At 57.0% G+C, this 24,734-nt stretch overlaps 2 protein-coding genes across 6 annotated transcripts; both read left to right on the top strand.

The window, feature by feature from the left end:
- The first annotated feature begins 318 nt into the window (after positions 1-318).
- On the top strand, positions 319-13,199 carry ARHGAP36 (Rho GTPase activating protein 36). 4 transcript variants are annotated; one of them, XM_053990573.1, is made up of 11 exons: positions 319-712; positions 2,978-3,147; positions 4,917-4,979; positions 6,827-7,083; positions 7,626-7,821; positions 8,343-8,398; positions 8,556-8,706; positions 9,171-9,319; positions 9,688-9,858; positions 10,302-10,399; positions 11,323-13,199. In XM_053990573.1, exons 2-11 carry the CDS (start codon positions 3,033-3,035, stop codon positions 11,459-11,461), a joined length of 1,395 nt encoding a protein of 464 aa, XP_053846548.1. In that variant the 5' UTR covers positions 319-712; positions 2,978-3,032; the 3' UTR covers positions 11,462-13,199. The 4 variants fall into 4 exon arrangements, with proteins under 4 accessions (XP_053846548.1, XP_053846551.1, XP_053846550.1 ...); XM_053990576.1 differs by lacking the exon at positions 2,978-3,147 and having other exon boundaries at positions 6,895-7,083; XM_053990575.1 differs by lacking the exon at positions 2,978-3,147 and having other exon boundaries at positions 6,865-7,083.
- Positions 13,200-14,419: 1,220 nt separating this feature from the next.
- LOC128814600 (regulator of cell cycle RGCC-like) lies at positions 14,420-17,707 on the top strand. 2 transcript variants are annotated; one of them, XM_053990586.1, is made up of 5 exons: positions 14,420-14,519; positions 15,100-15,255; positions 15,716-15,796; positions 16,098-16,160; positions 17,187-17,707. In XM_053990586.1, the coding sequence occupies exons 2-5, from the start codon at positions 15,102-15,104 to the stop codon at positions 17,192-17,194; spliced, it is 306 nt and encodes a 101-aa protein (XP_053846561.1). In that variant the 5' UTR covers positions 14,420-14,519; positions 15,100-15,101; the 3' UTR covers positions 17,195-17,707. The 2 variants fall into 2 exon arrangements, with proteins under 2 accessions (XP_053846561.1, XP_053846560.1); XM_053990585.1 differs by lacking the exon at positions 14,420-14,519 and having other exon boundaries at positions 14,533-15,255.
- Positions 17,708-24,734: the final 7,027 nt, after the last annotated feature.

Genomic DNA, 24,734 nt, shown 5'->3' with positions numbered 1-24,734 from the left:
CCAGGAACCTGGCTCTGGCCCCCAAAGGGCTCATGGGTTTCTTAATTGGCAAGGAAGTGCCAGTTTTGGGTGTTGGTAGAAGTTTGGGAGGCTTTCCAAGGTCTGTAACACTCTGGGAACAACCTGAGCTGTAGATCCACCCCATGAAGTCTGTGAGCTCCTCATCAGTAGAGCTCTGCAGGGACCCTGGATGTGCTAGACCCTGCCAGACACTGTCACAGGGAAGATGCTGTGGTGGAGCAGCAGGAAGGTCTGCATGGAGAGCTGAGGTGGGAATCATCCACTGGCCCTCCCCAGGCAGCACATTCCCAGTTCAGGTTTCACCTGGCAGCACAGCTGATGCTTTGGGGGTGTCCTGGTTGCCCATGGATGGGAGTGGGGAAAGCTGAGGATGGAGGGGATTGAGCAATGAGTAATCCCTGCCAAGGCTGTATGTCCAGCGTGGGAAGTGCAGTTCCATCCAGACCTGCCCTCTCTCCACACGCTGTTTCTGGCTCTCATTTCTTTGGCAGAAAATTCACATTCTAATCCCCTCTCTCCTCCCCTTGGCTGTGGCAGCTCCTTTCCATCACTTCCCCACTTCTCCTCCCGCCTGTGGGCTGGAAGAGCCCCTGGAGCCTTGGAGGAGATGCTGCTGTGAAAAGCACTGTCCCAAAGGAAGAGCTGGGAGCTCCAGGAGCTGCTGGTGCTGCTGCGAGAGGACACGGGCAAGGTAAACGTGGGCCCTTTGCTCCAGCTGGGGAGAGAGAAACTGCAGCTGAAATTGGGGAGCAGCCACTGCTCCCTGGGAATGGAGGGGGCAGCTGGACTGAGCTTTCCCCATGAGATTTCCTGAAATAAGCACTAGTCCTGTTTTTGAGTTTGTGAGATTCCTGCTCTGGCATCCCCTCCAAAGGAGGATTTTTGTGGGGCTCTGGCTTTGCCCCCACTGTGGGCCAGCCTTTCCTTCCTTGTGGGGAGCCTGGTACCTGTCCAGGCTGAGTGAGCTCTCCTGTCCCAGGGGATTCACAGGGATCACCAATCCCTGTCCCCTGCAGGGACACCCACGCTGCTGTTGTGCCTCTGGCTTGGAGGTGCTGGTCCCCATCTCAGCTGTTTCCAGGGACATAAATCCACACCTGGGGTGAGAAACAGGACAGGTGCTTGGGGTTAACTCCTGGAGGATGAGCTTTGGCAGTGCCAGTGGTGGTGGCACGTCACAGAGCTCCTTGAGTGGCACCTGCGGTTGGGCAGATAAGCAGCAGCCTGTCTGGCCTTCTCCTTCCTGCCTTCTCCTTCCTGCCTTCCCTCTGCTGCTCCCTCTCGTGACTGGGATTCTTCCTACTCCTCACTCCATGGTGGCCACATCCCCCAGGACTCCGCTCAGGCTGGGGATGTGGCCGTGGGCTCTGCTGGAGTGTGGAGCTTCACCTGCACAAAGGTAATTCCCTGCAGTGTGTTTCTCTGGGGGTTTATCCATCCATCCATCCATCCATCCATCCATCCATCCATCCATCCATCCATCCATCCATCCATCCACAGCAGAGCTGCTCCCGCCCTGCTGGGAGCTCCTGGTGCAGCAGAGGCATGGGAGCTGTCCCTGGCGTGTGGGGATGCTCACATCTGTGATACCCAAGGAATTTCCTGCCTCAGGCCATCCCAGGGGAGCAGGATGGAAGTTATAAAAATCCCTGCATTGTGCCTCTTTAATTTGACAGAGGGCAGGGATAGATGGGATATTGGGAAGGAATTCCTTCCTAGGGTGGTGAGGCCCTGGCACAGGTGCCCAGAGAAGCTGTGGCTGCCCCTGGATCCCTGGAAGTGCCCAAAGCCAGGGTGGACATTGGGGCTTGGAGCAACCTGGGCTAGTGGAAGGTGTCCCTGCCCATGGCAGGGGTGGAACGAGATGGTTTTTGAGGTATCTTCCAACCCAAATTAGTGTGGGATTCTATGATGTAGTTGAATTCCCTTTTCAGTGTCCTCTTACAGGGAACTCTGAACAACTCCTTTATATTTGTTTTCTTCTTTAATTTATGTAACTTTTTAAATTCTAATTTCTAAATTTCCAATTTCTAACCTTTAGAAACTGAAATTTCAAACCTGGCCAGAAGGAACCAGTCAGTCTCAGGGGCTGGAGGCGGGTGGCAGAGACTGACACAGGAGCCCTGTTCCATTCCTGGGGGTCTCACTGCATCCCTTGAGACTTCCAGGCATTTATTTTTCATTCTTGCCTTAAGCGTCTTTGGGGAGGATCTCTCCAGAGCCCATACTCTGACCTCAATCCTATCTTCTCTCTGGGGCTGCTGTTGCTCTTTGGACTGTGCTGGGTGGTGCCAGTGCTGGGGCACTGCTGGCACAGGTGGCATGAGGAGGAGGTGGCACCAGCTGGAGGCAGCCAGGTCAGTGTGGAGTGAGGAACCAGGTCCCTGTGTGGGCTCTCCCAGAGCCTGCACACAACAGGGAGGGCTCCCCAAAGCTCTGGGAGAGCAGATGGGGTGTCCAGGGCGTGTCCATGGGCTGTTGTCCAGCCTGTGCCTGGGGTAAAGGGCTTCAGCACCTCTGGTCATGTGCGGTGGTTTGTGATTTAAAAGAGATAAATCATAGAATTGTGGAATTGTTTGGGTTGGGAAAGACCTTAAAGCTTATCTCCTTCCATGCAGGGACATTTTCCACCAGTGCAGGCTGCTCCAAGCCCCATCCAACCTGGCCATGGACACTCCCAGGGACACAGCTCCTCTGGGCACCCTGTGCCAGGGCCTCCCCACCCTCACAGGGAAAAATTCCTTCCCAATATCAAATCTAAATCTCTTCTCCTGCTGCCTCCAAGGCCTTTGCTTGGAAGGTTGAAGCGAGATGATGTGGTTGGGGCATCTGCAGTCCCACTGGCTCTTTGGAGAGGTGACAGAGGGACAAATGTCTCCTGCAAAGACTCCCTGAGGTGCTCCCAGAAGTTTCTCTCCTAAAGGGGGTATTGCTGCTATGTGTTCCTTTCACGCAGGTGTGTTTTCCAGAGGACCTTTGGCTCGCCCCCTGTGCCAGGCCCCAGCCCTGGGATGCAGCCCGTGGCCCTGCAGAGCCTGTCTGAGCTGGAGAGGGCCAGTCTGCAGGAGCTGGCGCTGTTCCAGCTGCAGGAGAGGCTGCCTGTGGGGCACCTCAGTCTGGACAGAGGTACAGGGGGAGAGGAGGGACAGGAGGGGAGAGGACGGGAGAGGGGACCCCCCTCCTGCCAAGGGGAGCTGAGGCTGAGCCATTCATGCTGCTCACCCCTCACCACAGCCCGGGATGATGGTTATGGAAAGACATTTGTGACACATTTTGGTCCATGTTGTTTCTCATTCCTGCTTTATTCTGAGCCCCAAAGGCCTGATCAGCCTGGGTTTGCGTGTCCGCAGCAGTGTGAGAACATGACCCTCCAACCCCCAAACCCAAACCAGATGTGGCAGCACTGGGATTGTCTGAGTGCCCTTGGGGTGGGACGGGATTTGCTATTTGGATCCATGTCCAGCACTGAGTCCTGATGCTGGAAAGGGGCTTATGGGAAAGTGGATAATGCACTGGCACATTAAAGGGTGGATAAATTTAGGAGCTCCACAGGAACTGAGCACAGAGGCCCTGTCAGGGTTCCCAGGGCTGCCTGTGTCCCCCACCAGCAAACCCAGAGAGTTGTGGTTCCCAGACTCCTTCCCAAATTAATTTCTTATCCACTTGATGTGCCTCCTGTGCTCTGGGCCATATTTTGGCATTCCAGCAGGGCAGGGGATGCCACCAGCTCACTACGTCTGGGGCTGGGGGTACAGAGGGATCCTGGGGGTCTCCAGCCCTCCCCTTCCATCCTGGCACGCCAGGGCAGGATGGAGGCCACAGGTCTCTGGAATCCTCTCCCAGGGACGGATCATCTCCCAGTGCCCAGCCTCACACTGAGCACCAACTGCTTGAGGTGACACCCAAGTCTGGTTTCCCATCTTAATATCCCAAAGATTTCATGCCATGAAGAGTCCAGCACAGTTCCCCTCTCCTTCCCAGAAGTCCCAGTTGCTCCAAGGCTGCAGCCCTGGAGGACTTTGACCACAAACATCCTGATTCCTTTTCTATTTTGTTTTATCTTGGACTGTTGTGATCCAGCTTGCAGTGACACCCTGCAGCAGCAGCTCCTCTAGGGACCAGTGCAGTGCCAAAAAAAACCCAAACCCCAGTATTTCCTTCCTGGTTGGTCAATGTGCTGCTGGATAATTTATGTTGGCTTCTATGCTCATGTTCCTCATTCCAGCTGTCAGAGCTTTCCTCTAAGTCTTACAAAATAACCCAAACAAGTAGATATAAGCTGTTCCTGGGAAGAGAATTCCTCAGGAATGAAGAGTATGAGCCAGAATAGGGTGATGTGTCCTGGAAGGATTTAGGGTGAGCAGTGAGTGAATTCTCAGTTCCCTGCTGCTGGATGTGTGAGGTGGGAGTCCTCCAGAGCAGGATGGGATTTGTGATGGTGTTTTGTACATCTTTTTATGTCTGTGCTCTGTAAAATATTCCCAAAAGCCTTTCTGGGCCTCACTGCTTGTGTAGAGCCACGTGGTCCCTCCACCCCTTCACCCACAGCCCATCTCCAGGGCTGTTCCCCAGGCACTGATGTCCATCTCCAGGGCTGTTCCCCAGGCACTGATGTCCATCTCCAGGGCTAGTCCCCGGGCAGTGATGTCCATCTCCAGGGTTGTTCCCCAGGCAGTGATGTCCATCTCCAGGGCTGTTCCCCAGGCACTGATGTCCATCTCCAGGGCTAGTCCCTGGGCTGACCACTGTGTGTCCCAGGGGACTCCTGGATCCCCTCAGGGCCGTGGCTGTCACTGCAGGGTCTCCTGGCTGGAGGCTGCAGAGGGACAGAGAGCCTATGCTGAACCAGCCCCAAGTTGCTGGTGCTGAACCTTCCCCTTCTCTTCTCCTCCTAGATGGCTCCAAAGGCATTAAATCCATCCGGCAAAAGCTGGAGAGCTTCTCGAAGGAGAGGAAAGGTGAGCAGCCACACTTTTACTTGGGCTTTGGTCCCTGCTCTCAGGGGGACTGGGTGATTTTTGGTGGGGTGGAGTGGGAGGTGCCCAAATCCAGCAGGATGCTTCATCACAGGTTGTTCTGCTGTTCTTGGAATGGCACAAGCTTAATGGAGCCTGGAAGGCACAGAAAGATGTGTGGAATATGTGCAGTGTGAAATGCATTTTCAAGGTGAACACCTATAAATGTGTCTACCTGCACATTTTGCCCCAGTCTTGCTGCCTCCAGTTCTATCTTAGCATCCCTTGAAGGACCTCAGTGACAACCCTGGGGTACACAGAATCCTGGAGCAGAGCCAGGTGGGAATGAGCTTCCCCACACCAGTACAAAGTCCATTCAAGGAAACGACTGAAATTAATGCCTCATATTTTACTTAGAATGTTTAGTAGAATGTTTAAACATATCAATCATTGTACGACATGCTGGTAGCAACTTAACAACTGTTTGATCTCTGTTTAAAGCAGCCATTTAAAGCAACTTAACAATTGTTTGATCTCTGGTAAAAGCATTGTATGGTTTCAGTCCTAAAAGTTCTCAGAGAGGGAGTGATAACATAGAAGCTTCATCTGCAGCTGGAAACTTGTTCTGAATGCATAATAGTAAATCCTTTAACTCAGATTTTGAAACGTTACAGGAATTAGATTTGACTAGATCTTTAAGGTGTTTATAAACAACATCTCTAGGCAAATTGGACATCTTGTGTCCTAATGTGTTCCCCGAGGCTTACCTGATGCTGAACAACAGGCAAGTCCTTGTCGGATCTTCGTTCTGATTGAGCCAGCGACGAGGGTAGAAATCCAACTTCTCTCTTTTTGCAAGAGTTATGATCCTGGGATTTGTGCTTCTCTGAGCAACACTTTACAAAAATGACCTCGGGGCTTTCCAACATGTCGGACAGTTTAGCAGGGTTATCTGTGTCCTCACACAGGGCACCAATTTGTTGGACAATACTCTTTTCTTGATCTAGAGATGGGACAACTGAGAGGACGTTTAAAAACTTTTATTCCATTTTCAGTCTCATGAGAAGAGTGAGACAATACAGATGTTATAATTCACGCCACCACAATCAGAAGCCAACTATTTCCTAATTACAAGACACTAGAAGCGTTTCTTGGCCTATCAGCTTTTTGCTATGCTATGCTGTAGATGCCTTAAAGTCAATCCTCTAAAACTACCCCTCATGGGTCCTAATAGAATGCATTTCTCATTGTTTTATTTCTCTAAAGTATCTAGTCTTATTTGTAAGGTCATATTTTGAAACCTTTTTCTAGCTCCATTTTTCTCTCAACAATATTTGTCTTATTCTTTGGTATTTCTAAGTCAGGATTTCTTGTCTCAAAGTTTGCATACAGATGTATACTGTGTGGGCCTTCTGTTAGGCCCTGAGAACTCTCTACAAATCGATTTCTCACAGTTAGAATTTGGAAAGGATCTTTTGGTGATTTATGAAGTTGTTGCTTCATAGATGCCATGGCATCTTCATGGGGCTGTAGCCAGTTAAAGGAAGGAAACTCCAGGAAAAACTGGGATGGGCTCCAACAAGCCCGCTGATGGAGAGCAGACCCCTGTGTCTCCTCCCTCTCCCCCCAGCACCCCATTTCCCATGCCATGCCCTCCCCCTTGGCTCTTTGGCACCCAGGGTCCCCCCACACCTTTCCTGCTCTCCAGTAGGAGCAGCTCCCTTCGGGTTTGCCCGCCTCCTTGGGAATGCACCACGCACTCCAGGTGCTCCTGGGGGCAGGAAATGCGGGGTTCATTCCTGCAGCTCCCTCACTGCAATGCCTGTCACTTCCTCCTGTGTCTCCCCCAGACTGCTCTCCCCACACCTTCGGGGTCCCGCTCCCCCAGGTCATCGCTAACGACCGCGCCTGCCGCCAGCTGCAGGAGGCTGTGGGCAAGAGCCGGCGGCTCTGCCTGGAGGTGGAGGCCACGGTGACGAGGTTCCGGGCTCAGAGGCAGAAGAGGTTGGGAATGGGCACCAGCTGTATCCGGGCACCTGACGGGGGCTTCCCAGAGGAGCCGCTTTCCCCAGCTCTTCTGGACAAGAGCTCCTGGAGCCAGCGGAGGGTATGGTCCCCAAAATGGGCTGTGCTGGTGCTGTGGGATGGGGGTGTCTGAATTTAGGAATAAATGGGATTTTCCAGGATCTTTTCTTACTGACGGAGCTGGTTGTGTCCTGGGCTGGGCCAGTCCCAGTCTGTCCTCAGGGAAATGGTGATGTCCTCAGTCCCCCCAGAGATGGACTGTGAGGAGTGGGAGGACCTTCACTTGCACAGCTCTTATGGAGCTGAGGTTACCAGGGCGACATTTAAGGGTCCAGAGGGCACGGGTAGATGGGATATTGGGAATTAGGAATTCTTCCCCATGAGGATGGGGAGGCCCTAGCACAGGGTGCCCAGAGAAGCTGTGGCTGCCCCTGGATCCCTGGAAGTGTCCAAGGCCAGGGTGGATATTGGGGCTTGGAGCAGCCTGGGATAGTGGAAGGTGTCCCTGCCCACGGCAGGGGTGGCATTGGATGCTGCTCTTTCCCAGAAACCCATGAGGTCACGGCAGTGATGGATCTGTGGGGTCATTCCTGCCACCTGCAAACGCCCTCTGCTCCATCACAGGGGGCCATGTCTGTGGATTCCATCACGGATCTGAGTGACAACGCGTCCAAGCTGCTGGAGGCCCTGCAGCTCTCACACCCCCACGAGCTGGACCCTCGCAGGAGCCAGGGCAAGAAGAAGCCGCTGAGCCTGAACCCCATCACCCGGCAGGTGCCACGGATTGTGGACAGGTGCTGCACACACCTTGAGACACACGGTAAGGGCTGGAAAAACTCCCTGTGTGTGGCCACCAGCACATCCTGGCCTGGCCACCCCCAAGGTGGGAGGAGGCGCCGGGTTTAATGGGCACCGTGGGATTCACCCAAAGGTTGGACTCGGTGGTCTTGGAAGTCTTTTCCAACCTGAATGCTTCTGTGAGTCCTGGGGCAGGGCATCTTCCAAAAAGCCTCCTGTGGAGAGTCCTCAGGGTTGTATGCAGCACCAGAGGGAAATGTCAGGAGGGAATGTCACTGTGTGTGTCAGTGACCAACTCCTGGTGCCTCAACCTCTGCTGCACATCCAGCCCTCGCTCACAGTGACTGTAGGGATGGGATCTCCTCCCTTCACACAGACAACCCAAGGAAATCTTATGGCTCCACAGCCTTTCCTTTTCCTCACTGCCTGGAGAAGGGAAAGCATTGCATGAGAAGCCATACCATGGTGCTGAGGTGCTCCCAGGCGCAGCCAGGGTGGCAGGGAGCCATGGGAATGCACAGCACTAACCTCTCTGTCCCCCAGGGCTCCAAACTGTTGGCATCTTCCGTGTTGGGAGCTCCAAGAAAAGAGTCCAGCAGGTAAAGGGGGATATTCACTGCATCCTCTGGCTGTGCCTTGTCAGGGATAGATGCTCGTGTGGATGGGGATGGATAGAACTGACACTGGTGTGGAGAGGTCTGAAACAGACTGGAACTGACTGTGATTTTCATCCTTCCCATTTCTTCCATCTCCAAGCTGAGGGAAGAGTTTGACCGAGGGCTGGATGTTTTCTTGGATGAGCATCAAAGTGTTCATGATGTGGCTGCCCTGCTCAAAGAGTTTCTCCGGGATATGCCTGATTCCCTGATTCCCAGAGAGCTCTATGGAGCCTTCCTCAGCACAGCCAGTGAGTACCTGTGGAGCAGAGCCTGCACAGCCACAGGAGGGTTTGTGTAAGGGGCACCTCTCACTTGGTCAGGTTGCTCCAAGTCCTGTCCAATCTGACTTTGGACACTGCCAGGAATGGATCCTCCCTCACCACCCTTCTTTTCCAAAGCCTCTGGACAGCAATGGGATGGGTGTTGTGGTCCCTGGCACTGCCACACACAGTTACTGTAATCAGTGGGTTTGGTGGGGGTTTTGTTTGATTTTTTTTGAACTGGACTATAAAAATCCCTCTGGTCCGGGACAGTCTTTGGCTGGGGGCTGTGCAGTATCCAACCTCACCACAGCCCTTGCTGGGTTCTCCATCCCATGGGATAAAGGGTGGGACAGCAGCCTGGCTCCCACCAGAGCTCACTCCCAAGCATGTGGAGGAGGGCTGGAAGTGCCTGGTGGGCCGGGACCCTCACTAACAGCTGCTCTCCCCAGCCCTGGAGGGGCCGGCCCAGCTGGACACCCTGCAGCTGCTGCTGTTCCTGCTGCCCCCGTGCCACAGTGACACCCTGCTCCACCTCCTGCGCTTCCTGGCCCAGGTGGCCCGGCACGCTGAGAGCTCCTGGGACCCCGAGGGACGCAAGGTAAGGCTGCTCTAGAGGAGCTGCCCAGGGAAAGGGGCTCGGGCTGCTGTGGCTGGAACTGAGCAGAGCTGCTGCAAGCCTGGGTGAAGGCTTTGGGAAAAACAAATCCTTCACGGAATCCCAGGATCATTGTGGCTGGAAAAGGTGGGAAGGTCAGGCAGGTGGGAATGGGATGAGTGTGTGCTCCAGCACCTCAAGCCCTTTGTGCTGGCCCTGCCACCAGCTCAGAGAGGACCAAACTACACCCAGACCAACATCTCACCCTCACCTCACCCTTGTGTTCCTGCCCTGGGGTGGGTGAGGATATCCTGGGATATCCCATGCCACTGCATCCACAGTCCACAGGTTCCTTTTGTGCTTCCTTGTAGATCCCTGGGAATAAAATGACAGTGTCAAACCTGGCTACAGTCTTTGGTCCCAACATCCTGCAGAAGGAGAAGCCTGGAGAGAAAGATGCCGGTGCCCTGAACTTTGAGGACAGTGCTGCCATAATCCTGGTCCTCCAGAGGCTGATTGAGCACCACCACTCCCTGTTCATGGTATGTGGGGCTCCTCAGGGCAGCCCCTCCAGCCCCTCCTTCCCTCTGAACTCTTCCAAGAGCAGCAGGGGAACGATTTTGCTCCTGTTAGAGATGCACACCTCGGTCTGTGCCTATCCTCTGGGAAGGCTCTGGCTCCATCCTCTCTCCACACTCCCACAGGGCTCTTGCAGGCAGCAGTAGAATCCCCTCAGGTCTATTGGAATGTGACATTTCAGGTCCCCAAAAAGCCTTATAGCAATTTTTGGGGTCTGCAGGGAGCCAAAGGACTGGGGATAGTGTGGGGAAAGCAGGGGCTGAGATCCTGCAGAGTCTGGAAGGTGTGTGGGGTGTGACACCAAGGTGCTGGGTCTGCAACCATGTCCTGGGGTCCTTCCTTTGCTGCCTCTGCTCAGCCGCCTGCCGAGAGGGGCCCCATGAGTGGTGTGGCCGTGTCTCCCCAGGTGTCTCCAGAGATGCAGTGTGATGTGCTGAGGAGGCTGTTCCAGACAGACCCCGATGTCATCGAGTACCTGCTGCGCAGGAAGTTCCCTGATGTGCCGTAAGTGCCCAAGGGGCTCCTCGGGGCACAGGGACAGGTGACAGCACACCCTGCTCATCTTCCTTCAGACTGCTCCTTCCTACAGTGCTCTGATCGTGAGCTCCCCAGCAAAAGCCCTTCACACTCCATCCTTCCCATCCCCTGGAGCTCCCTGCTGTCCCTGTTTGCTCCTCAGCCTGTGCCAGCTCTCTCCAGAGCTTTGGTATCCACAGGGCTCCTGTCCAGCCCCTCCCCTGCTCCTGCCTCTCAGTGTCACACGCTGATTCCTGCTCCACCACCAGCCTTCTCCGAACCTCCTCCATCCTTGGTGTCCACGTTTCCCTGCAGTCTTTGCCTGCCCCGTGTGTCTGGGTGGGGCTGCCCATACATCCATATTTCGGGTGCAAGACGGGGCAGTCCCACTGAGGCTCAGAACTGGAGCTCGTGCCCTTCCCTAAGGTTGAAGATGGTGGGGCTGAAAGGACCTTGTGTCCCATGAGCTGAGTCCACCATGGCACATATTGCAGGAGGGGCTTTGCTCCCTGGTGTTGGAAGTAGGGAATGGTTGAAAACAGGGGATTCTCCGAAGCAGGGGATGCTCAAGAGCCTTCAGTAGACCTGGTGACTCTTCAGTAAACATGAATTGTCCTGTGGGAAGGGTTTTCCTGGACCACAGGCTACTTCAATACCAGTTTGCATGGGGCTTGGAGCAACCTAGTCTAGTGGAGGGTATCCCTGCCCATGGACTAGATGCTCTTCAAAGTTCCTTCCAACCCAAACCTAGGATTCTGTGATCCATTCTACAGCTTCTTGTTTGTCTTCACATTCCTTTTGGGACTGTCTGGAGACGGCAATCTTTGGGATCACTGCTTGAGCCCATTTGGGAGTGCAGTAGGCAGTAGAGGCATTTGCAAACATCATCTCTCTCTTTTTTGCTTTCTTAGGAGCCCAGAGCGTGAGGATCATGGGGAGGACCTTGCTCGGTCTGCACTGCCTGGCTGGACACACAGCCTGGAGCGAGGCTCGGTCTCCTCAGAGCTGTACAGCAACGTCTCCTTCCTAAACCTGGATGTTGGCATCTAGCAAGCCCTGGCCAGGCTCTCTGGACAAAACCAGGCAGCTTTTCCCAGCAAAACCCAGCCCCTGACTCACTATGGGGGCAGCCCCTGTGCCTGTGCCCTGGGGGCAGAGCTGTACTCGGGGGTCACCTGCCAGGCTGGCACCTCCCTGCGGGTCCAACCACTGCCACGTCCTCAGCACAGCTCTCCCCTGTCACCTCCTTCTCACAGGACCTTGGGGAATGGATTTCCATCCCTAGACCTGTGGACACTCTTGGGAGGACAGGCTGAGGAAGCTGGGACTGCTCAGCCTGGAGAAGAGATGGCTCAGAGGGAGCTTATCCATGTATCCAAATGCTTTTGTAAGGGCCTGGAGGGACAGGGCAAGGGGAATGGCTTCCCACTGCCAGAAAGCATGGCTAGATGGGATATTCAGAGATATTCTTCCCCGTGAGGGTGGTGAGGCCCTGGCACAGGCAGGGACACCTTCCACTGCGCCAGGCTGCTCCAAGCCCCATCCAGCCTGGCCTTCTGGCCTTGAACGTTTCCAGGGAATGGGGCAGGCACAGCAGGGCACTTTTGGGGATAAAACAGTACTTCTGCAAACAGTATTCCATATTCCACCACAGCCTGCACCCAGTCCTGGCCTGAAAGCATCCAAACCTGCTCAGGTGCCCTGCTCAGGGCTGGGCTCTTATTTTGCAGAGGTCCCTTCCCTGCAGATCAGAACAGTCGGGATGGGTGGGGAAGCATTTCCCGGAGGAGCCTGTGCTGTGAGATAGCTGGTGAGACCCCCTGGGAGCTGATAAGCTCCAAAGAGCAGCAGAGCTGTTGTGTCTGGAGGAGCAGATAAATTTGGGACACCATGAGGCTGTGGAAGGTTCCAGAGGCCACTGGAACACTCGAGTGTCAGCTGTGAAACCCACATTGTGTCCAGCCACTGCTCTGGGTGGGATTGTACCTGCTGCAAGAGCAGCCTCCAGCCTTTCAAATTCCTTCCTGGGGTGGTAAAACACTGGCACAGGTTGTCCAGAGCAGCTGTGGCTGCCCCTGGGTCCCTGGAAGTGTCCAAGGCCAGGCTGGATGTGGCTTGGAGCAGCCGGGATAGTGAAAGGTGTCCCTGCCCATGGCAGGGGCTGGAATGGGATGGACTTTAAGGTCCCTTTTAACCCAAGCCATTCTGTGATTCCATGATTCTAGGATGGAACAGGGATGCTGACATAGGAGGCAGCTCTTTGCAGGAAAACTCCTGTTGGATTTCTCTTTCCCAGCACCATAACGGGCGCAGTGGGAGCTCACTGGGAAGCGCCAGCTTTCTCTCCTGCTACAGAACCATCGAAGTCACCGTAGGGAGTTTATCCCTGGCAGTGTTGATGGGATATTGCTGGAAACTCCGCTTGAGGGCAGCCTGGCCACAGGCTCCTGCGGCTGCACAGAGACTCTGCCTGCCACGGGAGCAGCCCTGGAGCACACGGGGCTGGCTCGGAGCTGCTCTATTCCAGCCTCACGAAATAAACCCCCTCCCCAGTCAGCTGCAAATGTCATTCATGGAGCCTTGGCATTGCTCTGGGCCCGCTCTGGAGAGGCTGGCTGGCTTTTGTCACGCTCCAGGTTCTGTTTTCATGGGCTCTTTGCCCCTGCAAGCCTTGGGAGTCACCTCAGAAACAATAGGGAAGGTTCTGTCCTAATCTTTCCTGATCCCCAGTGCTGGCACAGGAGGGGTTGCTGCTGTTGGGCGTGATTGCTTGAGGGGGGGTGCTTGCTTTTGGGGCAGTGGTGGCTTTTGGGGGGGTGGTGAATGTCTGGAGGAGTCTGCTTGGGGGGGCTGGGAGCTCTCAGGAGCTGGTCACTGTTTTGGGGCTGGTCACTGTTTGGGGGAGTCATTGCTGTTTAGGGAGCGGTTGCCGGTTTTGGGGGCAGTTGCTGCTGTTGGGGTGGTTCTGTTTTTTAGCTCCAGCCCCACCAAAGCCCCCTTGAGCCCCTCAGACCATGGGGTTTCACAGGCAGAGCCAGGCCTAGGGCGTGTGTGAGGGTACAACAGGAGGTATCTGCAGGATGCTCGGATTCATGGGTGGGTTTAGAGTCAACAGCAAAGAAAGCAGAGCCCAAGGCAGAACCTGAGCTCCTCTTTTTCTAAGCCCCTGTGCTCCCTCATGCTGCTGACCAGATCCAGGGCAGGTCCCAAGCACAGAGCTCTGGGCTTGACAGCCCTCTGTGAAATCTATGGGAGAGAACTATGGAATCCTTGAGGTTGGAAAAGCCCTCCAAGAGCACCGAGCACAACCATCCCCCAGCACTGCCAAGGCCACACTGACCTCTGTCCCCAGGTGCCACATCCACACGGCTTTAAATCCCTGCGGAGTCAGGCACCTAACCCCTGCCCTGGGCCCTGTTCCAGGGCTGGACAGCCCTGCTCACGAAGGAATTTTCCCTGATATCCAACCTGACCCTCCCCTGGCACAGCTTGAGGCCGTCTGTCCCTTGTTCTCTGGGAGCTGAGCCTGACTCCCCTGTTCCACCTCCTGTCCGGGGTTTGTCAGGAGTGAGATGGGACGGGGAGAGTTTGGGGGCGTTTGTTAGGGGTTGTTTGTTTGGGGGTGTTCGGGGTGTGTGTTTGGGGGGTGTGTGTTTGGGGGGTGTTTGTTTGGGGGTGTTTGTTTGGGGGTGTTTGTTTGGGGGTGTTTGTTTGGGGGTGTTTGTTTGGGGGTGTTTGGGGGTGTTTGTTTGGGGGTGTTTGTTTGGGGGTGTTTGTTTGGGGGTGTTTGTTAGGGGGTGTTTGGAGTTGTTTGTTAGGGGGTGTTTGGGGTGTTTGAGGGTGTCTGGGGATGTTTGTTCGGGGGTGTTTGGGGTGTTTGTTAGGTGGTGTTAGGGGGTGTTTGGGGTGTTTGTTAGTGGGTGTTTGGGGTGTTTGTTAGGGGGTGTTTGGGGGGGTGACCCCGGGATTCCCCCGGTCCCGCGCGGCCGTTTGGGGGCGGAGCCTCCCGGAGACCCCGCCCAGCCCCCGGTGCGGGGCCAAAAGCGGCGGGGGCGGAGCGGGAGGAGCCGCTGCCGCCGGGACCGGAGCGCAGGGAGCCGAGCAGCCGGTGAGTGCCGAACCGAGCCGAGCCGAAGCGGGGGATGCCGCCTCCTCGGAACCTGCGAGGGGCTCCGCTCCTGTGTCCCCTCGCAGCCTCCGGGCATTCCCTGGCAGCGGGATGCAGCCGGGGGTCCCAGGCTGCCCCGGCCGGGAATTGTGCCCTCTTCCGCTCCTCCCTGTGCCGCCAGGCTGCCGGAACAGCTGGGGCTGCCCCTGGGTCCCTGGCAGGGCTCAAGGCCAGGCTGGACATTGCGGCTTGGGGCAGCCTGGGATGGTGGAAGGTGTCCCTGCCCATGGCAGGGGTGGGATGGGATGGGCTTTAAGGTCCTTTCCTGCTCAAACCCTTCTGGGTTTCTATCAAGCCTGTGTAGGACCAGCTCTGACTGGGCTGGCCCCAGCCCAGCTGTGGGATGAGCTGGAGGGAAGGCTGAGCTGTCTGAGGAGCTGGGTGTGCTCGGACCAGTGCTGGCCACTGCCTGCAGAGACGGGACCTGGAGCCCGGCTCTGCCCATCCCCAGCCCGGGCTGCTCCCGAAAGGTTCACCTGCCTGCCAGGTGGGCACCCCAACACCCCCACGTTTCCCCCAGCTATGGCTGAGGAGCTCAGTGAGCTGCTGAGGGAGTTCGATGAGGTCATGGAGGACTTCGACCGAGGCCCTGCAAGTCAGTACCAGCAGCACCTGGAGGAACTGAAGAGGAAAGCGGGACAGAGTGTGTATGACAGTGGCATTGATGAGCTGGAGAGTGAGTCTGGGGCTGGGGGTGAGGAGCCCTGGGGAGGGTGGTGTCTGCCAGGGTGGGAGCTCCATGGTTCCTCCATGGAACACCTCTTCCTGCTGATGCTGCCTGACTCAGGTGGGCTGGATGAGCAATGGGGGGATGACCACTGGATACTGGCCCAGGACCTGCCAATATCTGCCAGGGCTCCTTATGCCAGTCAGGCTGCTGCAGCACCGTGAGAGGCTGGGGATAACCCAGTTCTCTGTAATAACCCTGTCCTTGTAACTGTACCCAGACAACCTCTGGTGCTCTTTGACCTGAGAAAGAAACTCAGTTCCATTTTCCAAGCATTCCTGGAAGCAGGGGAGGAGCAGATGGGGTCTCCAAGATTGTGCCACCCTGTGCCATGGGCGTGATCGTGTTCCTGCAAAGTGTTCATCAGGTGTCTGTGCCCAGGCCAGAGACTGATGCTTTGTCTCTGCAGGTGCCAGCACATCCCCAGGAAGCAGCCTCAACTCCAGTGAGGAGCACCTCAACGGCCCAGCTGACACTTATCCCACCAAAGGTGAGCCTGGCCCCACCCGAACAGGTTTGCAGGGTTTCCTTCTCTGTGCTCAGCTGGGCTTGGCAATGACAGCCAGCCCTGGATAGGGGGGTGCCAATGGGGCCCTACAGAGTGGGAATGAGCCCTTGTGTCCTGGCAGGAGCCTGGAAGAAGCAGAAGTTGGATTGGGATTTTCCCAGCTGAGGCTGGACTGGCTGGGACAGACACAGCTGGAGCAGCTGTGCAGGAACAAGGGGTTGGGGTCTCTCTCTCCCCAGTGAAAGGGGGAATGGGAAGGCCTGACTGTGTTTTTCCCCCCTAGCAAAGCTCGGAGACACGCAGGAGCTGGAGGAGTTCATCGCAGACCTGGATAAAGCCTTGGAGGGTACATGCCCAGCTTTGATCCCTGCACTTCCCACGGGAGGGGACACCTGGGCTGGGGCTCCCCCACTGCCCCTGACTTGGCACAGCCTGGCCAGCACCTCCTCTGCCTGGGGGTCCCGCTGCAGGGGGCTTGGAACTTGATTGTGGCTGCACTGGTGGAGCCCTTCCATCCTTCCTTTTGGGGAGGGGCTCATGGATGTCACCTCCCTCTTCCAGCTTTTTCAGCTTGGGAAGAAATTCCATGGCTTAAGTGTCTTCCCCCCCTGCTGCCTCAGTTTCCTCAGATGAGGTGCAGTGCTGATGCCTGGGGGAGGGGACTGGGGACATGAAGGCCGGGTTAGCCCTGGCAGTGAAGCCCAACAGCACAGCCTGCAGAGCTGTTGATGTTTTTGGGAACATGCACAGAGACCTGCAGCCCTCTGCCTGCAGCCTCCCTCCAGCTGCTGCTCAGAGGCTGCTCTTTACTTGTGGGGGAAGGTGAGCAGGAGGAAAAAAAGGATCTTCCCTTGTGGTGTATCCTAACCTACCCCATCAGGAGGGAGGAGAGTGGTCCTGTGTGGTGGCAGGGAGGGCAATCCCAGCCTGTTGGGTCATGCTCTCCTCCTCCAGATGTTTCCCTCCTGGTTAGAGCCTGGGGGTGTCCCTGTGAGAGGGGGTGATGCTGTGCTGGGCATCTCTGGCATCTGTACCCAGCAGCTCTGGAGAGTTTGGCTGCTCCCCAATGGCTGTTTTGCTGGGGAAACTGAGGCAGAAGCCACTTCCTCCCACAGGGGCCCTGCATGGCAGGCTGGAGGCAGAGAGAACTGGTTAAAAAAACATTTTCCCCCATGCAGACTGTGTAAGGCACAGTTCTGGTATCTGTTCCCATCCCTGGTGTCCAAATTGAGGTGGCTGGTGGGAAGTGTTCCTTTGCAGGCCCAGCCATGCTGGGAGGGAGGGAGGGAAGAAGGGGACCAGAGCTGACCCCCTGCCCCAGATTTCTGCTCTAACCCTGCAGACTGTCATCATCTTCTGTGTCATCCTGCAGAGATGTGAGCTGTGCTGTGGAGTCTGGAGAGGAGCAGCCCCAGCCCTGAGTCTCCCTGACGCTGCCTCTGCTTCTGCACCCCTGGCTGGGGTGGGGATGGCTCCGGGGACAGGGACGGGCAGTGGGGATGAATCCGGCCGCGGGACAATGGTGGCAAGGCTCTGCCAGCGCCAGGAGAGGACAGCCCTGGGCGAACACCTGGCCCTGCCCTGGACCAGGTCTGGTGGCTCTGGGCTTTGGGGGGGAGCTGGGCTGCTGCTGAAGCCCCCAGAGTAATTTTGGGGAAGATCAGCTTGCAGGACATCAGCGTGACCTCAGTGTCCCCCCCCCCCCAGGGTGGGAAGCCTGGTTCCTTGGTGGCATCTGTCACTGCTGACCTTTGCTTTGCATGGGGAGCCCCAAAGCGGGCCCCTCTCTGCCCCCCAAGTGCCTCTGCCCCAGCTGCTGCTGTAAATACTGTAAAAAATATGTTTTGTGCTGTACAGAGGGGACATGGTTCTGTGAACAGGATTTTAAACCTCTGCCTGTCTGTGTCCATCTTTTTCCTGTTGGCAGGGGTGGGAGCAGGGATGCCTAGGGCTGCCAGCTGGTGGGACTGGCATTGGAAAAGGGGGAAACCTCAGGGAAGCAAGTTCAGCAGCACGTGCCTCCTGAAGAGGAATGCAGGAATCCCTTGTCCTGCCTCCCCCTTGGTGCTCAGACGCTGTGGGGTGGCAGAGGGTGCAGAGTCCATGCCTTTCCCCACCTGCTCAAGGAGATGGACCACTGCCTGTCATCCTTCTGCCATGGAGGGCCCTGCTCCGGGGGTCCTGCTTCCAAAGGGAGATGCTCTGGTGCCACTTCCCTTGGATATTGCCGCTGACAGCAGCCCAGGAACAAGGCCCTGTGAGTTTGCAGCCCTCTGCCAAGCTGAGCTTTGAGTGAGATTTGGCCGTGGATGATGGGTCCCCCCAGGATTCCCCTCCTATCTTTCTCCCTGGAGTTTCAGTTTGCCACCATGAGCACTGGGATGACAGAAGAGGAACCTGTGGTTCTGCTCATCCCCCTCTCTCCCTGTGATCTTCACGTGGAGCAGGGTCACGTGTAGCTCTGCCTGTCTGAGCAGGAAACGGGCAGTTTCGCTTTCTGCCCTCATCCCTGGTCCCTGGGTGCTGAGCAGGAGGATGTTGGACACCCCCTCTGGCAGCCCCAGGACTCAATGCTGCTGAGGAGGCTCTGAGCACACACAGATCCCAGCCTGGCAGTGCAGGTCCAGCAGGAGGATGGCAGCCCCTGGGCAGGGCTGGCAGGGGGATGCTCTGGGCTGTTGCTGTCCCCATGCTATGTGATGTGACCATTGATGTCTGTCCCAAATGGACCCCGAGGGGCAGCCAGGAGATGGGAGTGAGTGTGTGCCAAGGTGGTGACACCCAGAGATGTCTGTGACACTCAGGGATCTGCCCGTGACCCTCTGTGGGGACACAAAGCCCCCATCACTGGGGCCAGGGTGGTGTGGGGACTGTCCCACTGTGCTGATGGCAGCAAGCCCTGTGGCACTGAGGGCGTTTTTCCCCTCTGAGTCATTGCGCTCAGCGCTTTGCCCTCGCTGTCTTGCTCTGACTCTGGTGTTTGTTCTGTTCTGACCCATGATCCTGTTCTGCAGCAGCTCCTCCCCAGCCTGTGCAGGAAGGAGCTTTAACCCCCCCCCCCCAGCCAGCACTGTCCTGATGGGTGACAGCAATGCTTGGGCTGTCACTGTCCCCAGTGACATTTGCCCCCTTCCACCCCCACAGTAGTGGCAAATGTTGCCAAGCTACAGAAATAAATATTTTCCAGCCCCAAATCTGCTGAGGCTGATAACCCCTGCAGCCACAGCACAGCTCTGGTGACGCTCCAGGGGTCTGTTTGCTGTGGGGGTTGCCAGGAGCAGGTTGGGGTGTCACCCCGGGCTCCTCCAGCCCCTCGGGGTGGGTGGGAGCTGCCCCAGTCCCATGGCTGAGCTGTCCCATCAGCACAGGAGCCTCTCCTGCCTCAGTGACACAGACCTCAGCACCTGCTCAGGTTGGGGCTGGGGGCTCAGGGGGTGTCACTGTGGAGTGCCAGTTCTGTGTGTGGGGTGACAGACAGAGGCCCTAATGCCAGCCCTGTCCTGCCCAGCCTGTGCTGACAGCAGATCATCCTAAACCTCTGTGCTGGGCTTCCCAGGGCAGTGGTGGAACCCCCACCCCTGGAAATATTCAAAAAACATGTGGATGTGGCATTTGGGGACATGGATTAATGGTGGCTTTGGCTGTGCTGGGGGAACAGTTGGACTCGATGGTCTTGGAGGGCTTTCCCCACTTAAATGATCCCATGATTCTGTGGCTTCTGCACATTGCTGAAGCAGCTCCCTTTGGGCACGGGGGCTCTTCTGTGGGGACAGGGGATGGATTCTTTTTCCTGGGAACCCCAGCAAGAGCTTGACAACACACCACAGTGGCCCTGAGATGGAGGTTGTGACATCCACTGTCCCATGGAGGGACAGTTGTCCAAGGGCTGTTGTGCAGCCTGGGAGGAACCCTGACCTTGCTCCCACACTCTCATCATCACAGAAGATGATGACAGTCTGTAGGGTTAGAGCAGAAATCTGGGGCAGGGGGTCAGCTCTGGTCCCCTTCCTCCCTCCCTCCCTCCCAGCATGGCTGGGCCTGCAAAGGAACACTTCCCACCAGCCACCTCAATTTGGACACCAGGGACGGGAACAGATACCACAACTGTGCCTTACACAGTCTGCATGTGTGGATGTAAGGCTGAGGGGCTGGGGGGTCCATGAGCTGGAGGGTCTGGTGTGTAGGAATGTCTGTGGGTCAGAGGGTCCATGGGTTGCAGGGTGTGCCCTGCACGTGCCCTGGAGGTGCTGCAAAATCAATCAGAGCGAACATGCATGTCCTGCCATACAGGAAGTTCCTCCCCAGGGTCCTGCTCCCCACAGCAGGAAAAGCATCCAACCATTCCCGGCCAGGCTGGAGTGGGGCTGTGCTGCTGCTGCACGGGGCCACCAGCGAGGCGGTCACTGCTCCCTGCTGCACTCTCCAAGGGCCCCCGGGTGTTTTCCCAGAAGCGGTGGCAGCGGGAAGTGGGTAACGCAAGCGAGGCGGCTGCACGAGCCTGCAGCTGCTCCCACAAGCCCAGCTCCACAAGCCTGGCTCCCTGTGGCTCCTCCGCAGCCCACGGGAGCGTTTGCCAGCGGAGCAGGCGCTGGGTCCCACACATTTCCTCCCACGGTCCTCAGCAAGCCCCTTTTCCAGGCTGGGGAATGCAGCTCTGGCTTGGAGCAGATCTCCTGCCTTCCTGGGGACCCAGGTGGATCTGCTGGGACATGGAGGTGACAGCTTCGTGGAGGTGGCCCTGGCTGCCAGCCAGTCACATCCTTCCTATACTGCCTGGAGGGCACCACTGTAGGGACCACCTCAGGGCAGGTGTTGCCTGTACCTCCCTGCTTTCCCCCACTCTCATGTCCCCAGGAAAAAGGGATGGAGGGATGCATCCCTCAAGGCAGGACCACCATGCGCATACCAGGGGGCTGATGGAGCTGGAGAAGCTCCTCACCCTGCCAAGGTGTGATGCTCCTCAGTGAAATTGCTCCCACCTGGAAGGATCTCCCCAGCCACTGAGGGGGCAGAAAGAGTCAGCAGAGTTCCCCTAAAAGAAGCTGTTGCCACGCTGCAATTTGGAGAAGAACCTCAGCTCTCTGGGGAGGGGAAGTCCCCGGCTGCCCAGACAGTCTGGCTGTGATAGTGGAAGAGGCTGTAACTATTTTGGGAGACAACCTAACCACAGGGATGTCACAGGCTTTCTGTCCTGTTAAGCCCCCTCATATATTTTTCTGGGATCCCAGAATGGTTTTGGTTGGGAGGGACCTTAAAGCCCATCTTGTTCCACCCCTTGCTATGGGCAGGGACACCTCCCACTGTCCCAGGTTGCTCCAAGCCCCAGTGTCCAGCCTGTCCTTGGGTACTGCCAGGGATCCAGGAGCAGCCCCAGCTGCTCTGGGCACCCTGTGCCAGGGCCTGCCCACCCTCGCAGGGAAAAAATTCTTCCCTGTATCCCATCCATCCCTACCCTCTGGCAGTGGAAGCCATTCCCTGTGTCCTCTCCCTCCTTGTTCTTGTCCTAAGTCCCTCTCCAGCTCTTCTGGAGCCCCTCTGGGCTCTGGAAGGGGCTCTAAGTTCTCCCTGGAACTTCCTTTTCTCCAAGTGAGCAGTCCCAGCTCTCTCAGCCTGGCTCCAGAGCAGAGGGGCTCAAGCCTTTGGAGCATAGAGGGATTTTTCCACATTTACAGGACAGGGAGAATTTGGGCCCTTTTGTGTTTGCCAGGGGTTGCTGCTGCACCCCAGGGCTGGGAGAATCCTCCGCAGTGCTGGGATTTGTCCCTGGGGAGCCTCTGTGTGACCTCCAGCTGCCCAGGGGACAGGAGACTTCCCCTCCCAGGGATCCCAGCCCCCACAGGTGGAAGGAGACAGCCTCCCCTGAGTCCCCGATGAGGTTCAGAGCGTGGCGGGCGCTGTGATCTGGGCTTGGTGTTGCTTTCTCCGGCCGCTGTTCCCTGCTCAGCCTCTGACCTCATCCCGCAGCCATCCAAACAGACAATGCCGGTGGCAGTGGCCAGCGCGGTATCCTGTCCCCTCGTGTCCCTCCCGTCCGGTCACTTCCCGGGATTGTTCAGCTCCCCTGGCCGGGCCTGGCCGTGCTGTCCCCTGGGAGCGGGCAGGGATGAGCCACAGGTGCTGGTGGCTGCTGGAGCTTGCTCGGCTGGAGCATGGCTGGGGCACGGGATGGAGCAAGAAGTCATCCTTTCCCTGAGCTTCCTCCTGCCACCCTCTGCTCCGTCAGGAGCTGTCCTGATGCCACCAGCCCCATTCGCAACCCAGACAGGGCCCTTGGTGTGATGGTGCCGAGCCTGAGCTGGGTCAGGGCAAGCTCAGGGAACAGCAGGGTCGTGGCTGAACCGGGCTGGGCTCCCTGCTGGCTTAGTGGCATTAACCTCACAACTGAACCCGTTCATCCAATACCAGGAGAATCCAGCCCTGTGCCACCATTCCCTGCCTCCAAGCTTCCATTCAGGCAGGGGCTGAGCCTGCAAATGCCCTCCTCACCATAATCCCCGATTTCTGTGCCCAGAGGCCAGCAGCTTGCTCCAGCAGCGATCTTTGGACCTGGAATATCTGCTTGTTCCCATGCAATTCTTCGTGTTTTGGGAGCACAGTGCCCAGCCATGCTCCTTCCTCGCTGTGTCTCACCTGTGCCTCCCGTGTCCTGCCTGTCCAACTGCTGTGGACAAGTTCAGCTTGTAAAGCTGAATACTTCAGATTACAGTTTTCAGCTTTTCCCATTTGGCTGTGATATATACTTTTTTTGAGATTTGTTCGTAGAATCCAAGATTAGTTTGGGCTGGGAGGGCATTTAAACATCCTGTTCCACCCCCTGCCATTGCAGGGACACCTTCCTCTGTCCCAGGTTCCGCCAAGCCCCGTCCAACCTGGCCTTGGACACTGCCAGGAACCCAGGGACAGCCACAGCTTCTCTGGGCACCTTGCGCCAGGGCCTGCCCACCCTCCCAGGGAAGGATTTCTTGCCAATATCCCATCCACCCCTGCCCTCTGTCTGTTTGAAGCCATCATTCCTGGCTTTCTGCTGGCTCCAGTTGCATTCCAGCTGTCAGCCCTGGACAGGCGGTGCTGGGTGGGCATTGCTGGCAGCCCCTCTGTGCAGAGGCCAGGGGGATGAAGCATCCTGCTGCTCATCCCTGCAGCTGTGCATGCTCTGGAGTATCTCCCCTGCCCTCCTCCTCCCTGCCTGCCCTTGGTGTGGTCAGCTCAGACGCAGTTCTGGGTCCCCTGATCCCTCTGGGACAGCAGCTCTGGCCTGGCATTTGCAGTAGGGGCTGTACCAAGAGCTGGTTTTGTCCTCCCTGAGAGTTGCCCTGGTTTGTCCCAGCCAGGGGAGCAGCAGGGAAAGCAGCACCTCTCCCCTGGGTGCCCTCTCCAAGTGGGGTGCTGGATCCACGGTGGCCCAGAGCATTCAGGGATGGCTCCTGGAGCACCCAGTGCTTTGGGCTGGGTTCTGCTGGGATCAGCTTGGGTGGGAGATGAGGATCTGCCACAGGAGTAGAGGCAGAGGGCAGTGGGTTCATCCTGGAATGATGTCAAGGGCCTGTTCAGGGAGCTGGGGGGACACTGGACGCTCCCAGCTCCCCCTGGCCACGTGTTTCCAGCTTCTGCTATTTCAGGGCTTCCTGTTTCCCTCCACAAAGTGCCGTCCCAGCAGGCTGGGACCAGCCTGGGGCTGTCCCTGCCTTGCTGGCATGGGGCTGGGCTCCACATCCAGCCAGGGGGATTTGTTCTTCCTTCTGGTGGTGCTCCTGAGCATGGAAAACAATGGGCAGGAAATGGGGATGGGGTCTGTGTTCCTCCCCCCGGAGCAGCTCACCCCGGCTGAGGGGGCTGGGGGGGCTCAGCCCGCAGAAAAGGAGGCTCTGGAGAGACCTTTCCTCTCCCTCCAGTCCTGGAGGGAGGGTGGAGCCGGGTGGGGATTGCCTCTCCCAGGTAACAACTGGCAGGACAAAAGGAGACGCCTCAAACGGTGCCAGGGGAGTTTTAGGTTGGACATGGAGAAAATTCCTCCATGGAAAGAGCTGTCCAGCCCTGGCAGTGGTGGAGTGCCCGTCCCCGGAGGGGTTAAACCCTTTGGATGTGGCAGATGGGGACATGGGTTAGCGGTGGCCTCGGGTTCCAGCCCCCGAAATTCCATGGATCTGTGATAACTCCAGGGCTTCGTGCTCCTCTGGGTGTTCTCCCAGCAGGAACCGGCCAGGTTTCCGGAGCCGGAGGAGAAACCCGGAGGGATAACTGGAGCTCCGGGATGCTCGGCGCTGACTCTGCTCCTGCCCGGGCCTCTGCCGCCCTCTAGTGACCCCAGCACGGACACTGGGGACACTGGGGGGACACTGGGGAGGCACTGGGGACACTGGGGTGGCACTGGGGAGACACTGGGGTCGCACTGGGGGGTTGGCACTGGGGACACTGTGGGGGCACTGGGGAGGCACTGGGGCAGCATGGGGGACACTGGGGACACGGGGGACACTGGGACGGCACTGGGGACACTGAGGATACTGGGTGTTATAAATAGAGGCGAATAATTTGTTCAGCCTTTCAAGAGTCAATCAGAAATTTATTGATTACAGCAAGCGATGGCAAGCAAACAGCACTGGGTGCAGCCAGGGAGTCCCCGCTCCGCCTACGGCTCACACACCGTTTTCCCCTTCCCGCAGTCTTTTTATACTCTCTTCCTTCCGTGTCCGCAGTATCTCTGGGTGTACTCTGCGCTTGCGCCCTCTGTTGCTAGGGGGTCGTCTTCTACTCTCTGGTGGTCGCTTGGGGAAGGCTCTTCTCTTCTTCCTTGGTAAAAGTCCACGGCCCTGTAATGGTCTTTTCCATATAAGGTTATATGTTATATGCACCTAAGTTCTAATTACACAACTAGTTTAAGTAATCAACATATTAGCTAGTTTCTGGCTGGCGGTTTTCTGTT

Source organism: Vidua macroura, chromosome 14, assembly GCF_024509145.1.
Source record: "Vidua macroura isolate BioBank_ID:100142 chromosome 14, ASM2450914v1, whole genome shotgun sequence".
NCBI classification, from domain to species: Eukaryota; Metazoa; Chordata; class Aves; order Passeriformes; family Viduidae; genus Vidua; species Vidua macroura.
Note: the sequence above shows the minus strand (reverse complement) of the source record. Positions and strands in the feature narration are given on the sequence as shown.